Below are 10,189 nucleotides of genomic sequence, written 5' to 3' on the forward strand. Positions count from 1 at the left end.
TTTATGTCACTCCTGAATAATCGATGCTACATTAAAAGGACCAATGCTATTTTTCTGGTGGTAATATAAGTCAACCGAGCAAAATTAAAAGGCACCTGTTTTTGTATAATATAGCAGTGTGAACTGTGTATGCTGCAAGAAAAAGGTAATTGATATATTCAAGCAACAATAATGGCAATGGACCAGGTATTAACTTGCTCTAAACATCTGTGGCACTTTTAATAGTCTGAGCTATTGTTTTCCAAAGAAATAATATAGATTTGTTCAGGAGCTTCACTATCAAGGTGAAGTTGCTCCTTAGGAAGGAGATGTTAAGAGGCAAAAAGCAATGCAAATTGTGGACAAATCTATGTGCCAAGTGGCTGTTCATAATCACTCCAGTTCAGGGGTCCCCAACCCCCAGTCTGTGGACCGGTACCGGGCCGCGGCATGTCAGCAACCCGGCTGCACAAACAAGCAAAGCCCCACCCACGAGATGCAGGCAGCACACAAAACCACACACCCTCCGGTCCGCGGAAAAATCTCTCTCCACATAACAGGTCCCTGGTGCCCAAAAGGTTGGGGACCTCTACTCTAGTTAACAGCCAGACACAGCTGTAACAGAACATACTATACTATATGCTTCAACATGTGCTTTGCTTCAACTGTCTAATCTGGTTAAGTGCTCTGTCTATGCCCCATCTTGTCCTTTGTCTTAAGCAGCAAATTTCCCTGGCCCAATCTTTCAATTCTAGCTGCAAAAGAGGAAGAGTGTCTGCTTCATTCACAGTCTCTCCATGTGTATTCAAAGAAGCTTTTAAACTGGGTATGGCAGCTGTGTGTTTAGAGCAAGCTTCCCACCATCTCTCCCACTATTTGGAAATATTTATTCACATGCTATTCCAGGAGTGAGTGGAAGGATGAATAAAATGGAATAAGGGCCAAGAACCCAGGGCAGCTTCCTTGTTCAGGCATTGGCCTAGCTTAAGTAACGAATACACATCCAATGCAGCAAACCTTTGGATACAGAATAAGGAACCTCCCTTCAACATCTGGAAGCAGCCTAGTTTTTCCCGTGTTTCCCTGAAAATAAGACCGGGTCTTATATTAATTTTTGCTGCAAAGGACGCATTAGGAATTATTTTCAGGTTAGGTCTTATTTTCGGGAAAATACAGTACTAAATGCATCCATCTGGCTGACGATCTTAACTGGGGTTTATTTTGGGGGAGGGGCTTATATTACGAGTATCCTGAACAATCATGCTAGGGCTTATTTTCCAGTTGGATCTTATTTTCAGAGGAACACGGTAAGTCCCTTGAGTTGGTGTGGGGAATATGGATAGATGGCTTTATTATTTATTTATTTATTAGATTTTTATCCCACCTTTATTACTTTTAAGAATAATACAAGGCAGCAAACATATCTAATACTCTCTTATCCTCCTATTTTGTCTACCACAACAACCCTGTGGGCTGAAAGAGAGTGACTGGCTCAAAGTCAGCCAGCCAGCTTTCATGCCTACCAAACTGTTGTTCTTTTTAATTTGTGTAGCTGCCCACAGTTGGGCAACCTAGAATTCAAAGAAAGAAAGAAAGAAAGAAAGAAAGAAGGTGGAAAAGGTGAGTTAAGGGACAGAACACACCCATAATGTGGCATAGTCCCATCTTTCTTACATCTCGTGTATCCAAAATTTGAACATTCTTGGTAAAATAAGATGATTTTAAACCTATATGGATACAAATTTGTTTGAACCAGCTTATCTCTCTGTTGTTTTAATGCTAAACTGAATGGACAAAAAAAAATGAGTTTGTATGTGTGTGTTTTCTTTATTGCAGCCTAAGGAATTAGAATATGTGAATTCTGAATATGGAAAGAACGCAGTGAGAATTCTGTACGTGAGACGGGAAGGCCAGGTACACTGCATTAAAGAACTGTCAATCTCTGTACACATCAGACTCAACACTGTGAATGAATACTTGAATGCCGACAACTCCAGAGTCATCCCTACAGACACCATAAAGAATACAATTGAAGCACTGGCCAAGTGCAATGGGGTAGGTTGCAAAACCATTCATCTTGTCCTATAGCTAGAATTGGATTGCATTTCCTCTTTTTTGTCATTAATAGAATCTGTCTTCAGACAAAGCAATAAACAAAAAAGATAGGGTGCTATGTAGGAGAAAGTTTCTAAATTAGATGTGGAAGCATTTTATGTTACCCTGCTTGGAGTTTCTACAAAACCCCCCAAAATATAACTGATTGTAATACAAAATGTTCCAGATACTTTGGCCACCTAATGAGAAGGAAGGACTCACTGGAGAAGAGCCTAATGCTGGGAAAGATTGAGGGCAATAAAAGAAGGGGACGACAGAGAATGAGGTGGCTGGATGGAGTCACTGAAGCAGTAGGCGTGAGCTTAAATGGACTCCAGAAGATAGTAGAGGACAGGAAGGCCTGGAGGAACGTTGTCCATGGAGTCGTGATAGGTCGGACACAACTTCTCAACTAACAACAACAAAATGTTCAGGTTTTGAAAAATTCAAAATTTAGACAGCAGCAGGATACAAGTAACAAAGTATGAGATGCTGTCTTTTTTACAATAAGAGATCTGTATAAAATTCAGATAAACAAAAAGGAATGCAATGAATTGAAGGAAGAACTCAAGATTTAAAGTAACCAAGCAGTTTTAGTTCTGTGAACTCAAGGTTCATTGCTCTTTTTAAAAAAAAGTCCTATGTAAAATTTACTTTTATAAAAAAAAAGTGCTAAGAATTTCAACAATAGCTTATAATAGCCAGTGGATGGTCAGCAGTTATAGTTTATATTTTGTGGATTTTATCGTTTCTCATGAGCAGCTTTGGGCTTCCCTAGCCAGCATGACAAATCTTTTATGATACATGAGGTACAATATTAATTCTAAACACTGATTTGAAAATGGAACCTGATCATATCTAACACCTTTTCTTTTTAGATCAGAACGATAGAGGAGTTTGGGTTGGATATCTGTGAGCACTTCATTAAAACTTTCTGCCACGTGGTGTATTGCAATGCCTTTATCCAAGAGGTTCCCTGGCAGCGCCTTGAAAAGGTATAACGAAGCCTACATTTGAGTTATATTGTAGACAGGGTACACAGTTCCCTGCACAAAGCTAGGGAAGGGACAATGGCAGGGAAGAAATATGGCATATGATAAGGGCAGGGGGAAAGTTTCAGTAGGACAGTAGCTTGGCAAGGAGAGCAGCTGTTTGTGGTGAGTCAGCTCTTTCATTTATTTTTAGGAATTCCAAGTGCACGGTCAAATGGTTTATTTGCAACTTCAATATGTCATCCTTAATTTCTAGGACAATACTCCCCATGCCCATGCTTTTCTCTACAGTTCTGAAGGAATTCGATTTTGTGAAGTGGAACGGACTCAGGACGGTAAGGAAATGATTTCAATTCCTTTAGTAGAAACATTAGGTTCATATTTGCCTGGGTAACCGTTCAGAAGCTTGTAAACAGGATAAATCCATTCGTGTTATTCCTGCAGACCAGATCTGAAATAAAAAAAACCAAGTAACAAAGCAAACACACAGACTTGTACCCTTTTCTTGCATATATAAATTCTGTTCTCAGCAGTGAAAGCTTCCCTGGATGACTTTGGCTGATCAACTTTCTCTCAGCTCAATGTACCCCATAAGATTGATGGTCTGGGAAACAGTTGGAAGAGATATTGCAATGTATTCTGCCTTGAGATGGGAAACCAATCAAACCATCAATTATAACCCTGTATTTTTTTCTAAGATCTACAAGTCCTTTGGAAGCTGCCAGTAACATGCTATGGAATTTATCTTATATGATAAATTGAATACAGATAGTCCTCAACTTATGACTATAATTGAACCTGGAATTATGGTCCTACATCACAATGGTGGTTAAATGGGTCACCAAGTGACCGGATCCAATTTTACAATCCTTTTAGGAGGGGTTTTAAGTGAATCAATTTTATCCAATGGGCTTTTTTTTTTTTGCCAGAAGTAAAATTGCCATCGTGTGATTGTGGGATGCTGCAAATGGCTGTAATGGTGAGCCAGGTGACAAGCACTCAGAATACAATCAGGTGTCCATGGTGTGTGTGTGGGGGGGGGGGGCAGCTGTAACTTCAAAATTGGTTGAAATAGCTTTTGGGAGATTTATTGTAACTTCGAATGATTGTTAAAAGTCATAAGTCAAGGACTGCCTGTATGCAACTTTGAAAGTGTAATGTTTGTAATCTTTTAAAATGCTATTTTAAACTATGAAATAATTTAGTTCTTAAAGATTAATCCCTCAGGATGTTAATGAATAAATAAACATAAGTAAACATCTAAACTGCACCTGGGCAACAGAATCCATAACAGGCTAGGGCTCCATTTGGTGACAATTACTCTGTAGTGCTAATATTTGAAATCAGATCTGAACTAAAAAATTGGATCAATCCAGATCATATTGAATGATCTTAATATTCTTCTTAATCCCTATAACTTTGTGAATTTACAATAAAGTTGGAGCCTCTAAGAAAAATGACGTTGCATTAATGGTATTTGTTTTGATCTACTAGGGCTCTTCTTTAAAAAAAATGATGATCTGTTGAATCAAAATAAAGGCGTCAGCTTCTATACAAATTGATCAAAATACGCCATGCTAAAAGTGACACGCAGATTTCTTTTTAAACTTATTTGGCCTTCAGGCATCCATTATTAGACTTAATAATCAAGATTATCATACGTTTTTAAAATCTGAGTTCCCGAGAATGTTCAGTTTTTCACCCAGCCATAGAGAGGTGCAGTTCAATGCGTGCTTAATTGGAAAGAAATCTCATTGTGCTGGGCTGCAGATTGATTTGCAGATATCACTGCATCTTCAGGCAAAAACCTTGATATGTAACTGTGTAGGACATCAAGTCTTTTATTAAAATTAATCAATGCTGTTCCTCTCCTAGGTGTTCCAATTGTTTTCTCTGGCATTAAGGACCTAAAACTTATGAAAACAACCCAGTCTGGATTTCAGGGTTTTCTTAAAGAAAGATACACCACACTTCCAGAAAGGATAGATAGAGTGTTGTCGGTGGAAACCCTCATCAAATGGTGCTACGGAGAATGCTTGGATGGCCTTGATTATGATGCCATCTGGTAAGTAAAATTTTCTGTATGCATTTTCCTATAAGCAGGGCTTTTTTTTGTCATAGAATGCCCAGAACGGAGTTCTGGCACCTTTTTGGGATGGAACCTTGTAGGGTAGGCAAGGCGGGTTGTATGACGTGTGTGAGTTCCGGCACCTTTTTTTTTTTTTTTTTAGAAAAAAAGCACTGCCTATAAGTAATGGGGCTTGACAATTCTTTACAGCGGAGGAGAGGGCTTACATAAAACAGAACTAAAATTAGCAACAAATAAGAAGATCTCTTGCTAAGGAGGTTGTGACAAAATTCCATACAGTTAGTCCTTGATTTACCACCGTTCATTTAGTGACCGTTGAAAGTCACAATGTAACTGAAAAACTGACTTATAACCATTTTTCACACTTATGACTGTTGCAGCATCCCTAGGGCCACGTGATCAAAATTCAGACAATTGGCAACTGACTCATATTTATGACAGTTGCTGTGTCCCAGGATCATGTGATCACTTTTTGCGATCTTCTGACAAGCAAAGTCAATGGGGAAGCCAGATTCATTTAACAACCGGGTTATTAATTTAACAACTGCAGTGAGTCACTGCAGCAAGAGTCACTGCAGCACTGTGGCAAGAAAGGTTGTAAAATGGGGCAAAATGCACTTAACCAATGTCTCGCTTAGCAACATAAATGTTGGACTCAATTGTGCTCATAAGTCGAGGACTACCTGTATTTGAGGATCATTTTGACTGTCTTGTTTTTTCAAGCTTTTTATTTCTTGTGGTTTGACCTCGTTTCTTTTAAAATAACTTTATTAGATTTTTTTTATGCTAAAAAGATTAAAAACTTACAGAAAGTAACAGTTATGAAAAAGAAAAAAATGAAGAACAAAGCCAAAAGTACATAAAGAAAGAAAAAGAAATATAAAGAAAGAAAAGCAAATATAAAAAAAATATAAAGTCTTTCTTTAATAACAGTTATAAGTATAAATTTAAATTAACCTTTTCCTCTAAGGTCACATAACTTTCACTTTTTTCTATTATCTATTAAGTTTTCTAATCATCATACCCATATATCATAATTTCATATACTTTTTTCTATCTCAGGCAAAAAGTCCAAAAGGGCTTTCCAATCAGCATTAAAGTTAATCAAGTCTTTTCTCTGTTCAAAGTTGTCAATTTTGCCATTTGAAGAAGCTCTATCATCTTCCCCATTCAGTCTTTCACTGTGGGTATCATCACATCTTTCTGCCATTCTGCATATAAAGCCTTGTGTTTGGCTCTAGACTAATCAAAGATTATATTATCTAGTTCATCATTTTTAATGAATGATCATATGTGGTCTGCAGTGTGCTTTTCCTCTATTGTTGTAAAGATACAGGCATTATAAAAATAATTCCATGATTTTGCTAGTTTTGACTGCATATAAATGTGCATTTCTTTTGATAATGCACTTTCATTCAATGGGCTCAGCACCGAAAGATTACAGTTTGCAAATTTTACTTCCGCTTTTGTTCCCAGACATTGCATTGATCATTCCCTTTTTCCCAACCCCATAGTAATTTTAGAATCTGTTGCTTTTATTCCCAGTTCTTTTAAAGCAGGGGTGTCAAACTGCCGGCCTGCAGGCCGGATGTGTCATGCCGAAACTGCGCCCACCCCATTGCCGGCAATGGAAAAAAAGTTGTGATATGTCGCGACACGTCACGTGATGTTGCGAGTTTGACACCCCTGGTTTAAAGTATTGCACTGTCTGTGATTTCTTCTGTATAGATTAAATGAGGTTAGGATTATCCATTGTTCTAGAGTACTATATTATTCTAAAATTGTTGGGGTTTTTTGTATTTTGATGGTTGTACTCAGACTGTAAATATGCAAACTTTCTTTAAGGTAAATTATAACATGACCATAAGGCTAAGTCCTTCAACTCTCCACTAGTATGTGTCTGTCAACTATTACAATATGACCAATGAAAAATCTCTAAGAGAAGCATTGCACGTTACTGAAATCTGACTGTCAAGTATATAAGATTACAAATTACAATCACCATTATAATCAACAACTTATATACCACCCAACTCCCAATGACTCCTACTTTTATACTCCTGTTTATTTTGGGTTCTTTGACTAATTTTCCATCAAGAATTTGCTCAGCTCCCTGATTATTTGGCTTCAAATAATGCTACAGTATCTCAAGGACAGGAAGACCTGGAGGAACATTGTCCATGGGGGTCGCGATGGGTCGGACACGACTTCACAACTAACAACAACAACAACAACATCTCAAGCTTCCCAGACAGTCCTACTCATGGCTGAATGTGATTGTGTGGAATGTTTGTTGAGTGTTAAGTGTTACGTATATTGCCATCTTTTGATTTCCTCAGTGTGAAAATTACCCCAGTGTAAACATTACAGGCACAACACACAAAGTTGAGCAGGAAGACAAAGCGTCTAGTAAAAGACCAGCAATGCCCATATGTGTTGTTTTGCAAGTATAGATTTTATCTGTTGCAGTTTGATTCTAAATGTTATATGGGTTTTTTCCCCCCACTTTAAAGGAGAACTGCCCACGAAAGTGTCCTTGATGCTTTTGCTGGGCCACCAGAAACAGGCCATTACTCACCGTCTTACCAGAAAACAGTCAACTGTATTCAGACATACATTCTGGAAAGAATCCCACAGGCCAGTAACTTTATTTCATTTGGGGTTTTCAGTGTGATATATGTTATTAGCATTTTCAGAAAATGGAGGCGTATTTCCAAAATGAATTCAATAAATTTGAGGCACAGAGCCCGTTCATTTTTTTAAATGATTCCCCAATGGACAAAAGCAAAGATATTTCTCACCCTTCCTATTTCAGGGCCAAAGATCTTTTAGGTAAGTATGGGATACTTGTACCTGAAAGAAAGACCATTTCCCCCATCTACTTTATAAAGGAGGGAGGATCTTCATCTTAGATTGGCTGAAAATAAAGCATAGTAGCAGAAGTTTTCTACCTAATCTTCCGTTTTGGTGAAATTGTCTTAAATTCAAGGTCACTTTTCCTTTGGGTAAACACCATAAATTTAAACCCACACCATTACAACTAAGAAATGACAAATATGGATGGTGTTGCCATGCAAATAAAGAACATTTTACTGTATGTATCCGTACTAATGCTACCTCAGTATGAAAATAGATTCTATCCACTGAAATGTTGGCAAGGTTAAAGTTAGATATATTGTCAATTCAATTTTACAAATGGAAATTCAGTCACTGAAAAGACCTTGCTGCCCTGTAACTGGCAGACCTAAATTCTGAATAAAGTTTGCCTAGGGAAGGATATCTGAGGGGCCAGTGTAGTATAATAGTCAAGGATGATGGACTAGATCAGTGGAAACCCAAGTTCAAGTCACCCTCAGCTGAAAACTCACTGTATGTCTATGGCTAGTCTCAGCTCAGCTCAGTTTCCAGGGTGTGGGGAATAAAATGAAGGGAGAACTCTTTGCAATCTTTCTTGAGCTCTGGAAGGAATGGCAGGATATAAATCTAAATAAATAAAATAAAATATTTCATATAATTCATGAAACTGTCAAACACAAAACTATAAATATCAGGAGTCAGTCTATTTCATTGAGTTTATCTGTTAAATCTGTACATATGTTTTCTTTATAAGTCATAATGGTATTTTTGTATTTTCAGATTGAAGAGGTAGAAGTGATCCTGTCTAACATCCACTATTCGGTGACAAATTTAGAAAAACTGGGAATATGCAATGACAAAGAGGTGAGAATTACTTTTTCTTGGTCGTCCAAACTATTTATTATTGTGGATTATACACTGGGAGGAGTGGGATCAATACAAATTTAATTGCATCTACTTTGGGTCACTTAGCCTTCAAAACAAAATGAACAAACATACAAAAATGTTATCCAGACAATTAGACCTTTTTGACACCAAGAATTCCTGACATTGGAAGACGCCAATCATGGATGTTATTTGAAAAGTGGGATAATTCCTTCTTAAAGTCTAAATTTACAGGAGTAAACTGAACAATCTTGAAGCCAATGGAAGATTAGCCCAGATTATCTGGTCTGACTAAATCTGAAAAATGATTATTATTCAATGAAGCACAACCCTGACATTTTTTATTAATAATCTAGCCCTTTCCAAATTATCAGAGTCACTCAGGAGGTGAAATTAATGGTACAGACCAGTTAAATCCTTTATGTGACTACTGTATGCGGGAAGAAATATAGTCCTGCTTTATCTTGTGATAATAATGAGTGTTTAAGTTAGAGACCAATCATTTACATGTACGCATCTTTCCTTTCCAGATTTTTACACCCCAGGAGACACCATTTGGTGCTTGTGCATCCACGCTGCGTAGGAAGGATTGTTCAAAAAATCTGCGTCATATGCCAATAGACTGCAAACCCCGTTGCTCTATTGGGTGGAAATTTAGCCGTGAATTTTTCTGAAGACCCAGTTCTTTTCTGAGAATATCATCTTACATAATACTGAAATCATACCAGCAGGCATTACTTATTCCATGCTTTTCTTCATGTTACCATAGAAAACCAGTCATGGACAATTATTCCCAAGCAGAGTTTCAAGGAAATCATTAATGAATTTCCTTCTCTCTCTCTCTCTCTTTTGAAAACTAACACCCAAATACAAAGCCCTCAGCACAACACACAGTAGTTGTATCCAGATTTAACCATGATTCAAAATAATTGTCAATTACAGTCCGTTCTAATATAATTAAGTCTGGATCCAATTTAGTAACATTGCAGGATTTCTATATAAATTAACTAGGGCTCATCAAGCAAACAGATGTGCTATCTGGGAAGTCCCAATAGGTACTTTCCAATCATTATTATTGAATTTATCTTCACTGATTTTGAAAAGATGAAGAAAACAATATGCTAAGACCCCATTTCTTTCCTGAATTGACTAGTGCTGGAGACCTAAATTTCTCCTGCTCGTTTAATAAATTCTGTAAATTGAATTAGACCAACTTTGTTAAAAGAAGCAGAAGGCCTGCAATTTTACTTACTGTAGATGTTATATCGTGTGTCAAAAGTTCAGAAAATGCCTA

The 10,189-nt window shown here is 37.4% G+C and overlaps 1 protein-coding gene across 1 annotated transcript; it reads left to right on the forward strand.

Annotated features, from left to right (window-relative positions):
* The first annotated feature begins 1,791 nt into the window (after positions 1–1,791).
* LOC107285242 (uricase-like) lies at positions 1,792–9,569 on the forward strand. The gene is made up of 7 exons (XM_029283630.1): positions 1,792–2,034; positions 2,952–3,068; positions 3,322–3,400; positions 4,941–5,130; positions 7,668–7,791; positions 8,791–8,874; positions 9,426–9,569. The coding sequence occupies exons 1-7, from the start codon at positions 1,792–1,794 to the stop codon at positions 9,567–9,569; spliced, it is 981 nt and encodes a 326-aa protein (XP_029139463.1).
* Positions 9,570–10,189: the final 620 nt, after the last annotated feature.

This window comes from Protobothrops mucrosquamatus, unplaced genomic scaffold (assembly GCF_001527695.2).
Source record: "Protobothrops mucrosquamatus isolate PMUCROS unplaced genomic scaffold, P.Mucros_1.0 scaffold155, whole genome shotgun sequence".
NCBI classification, from domain to species: Eukaryota; Metazoa; Chordata; class Lepidosauria; order Squamata; family Viperidae; genus Protobothrops; species Protobothrops mucrosquamatus.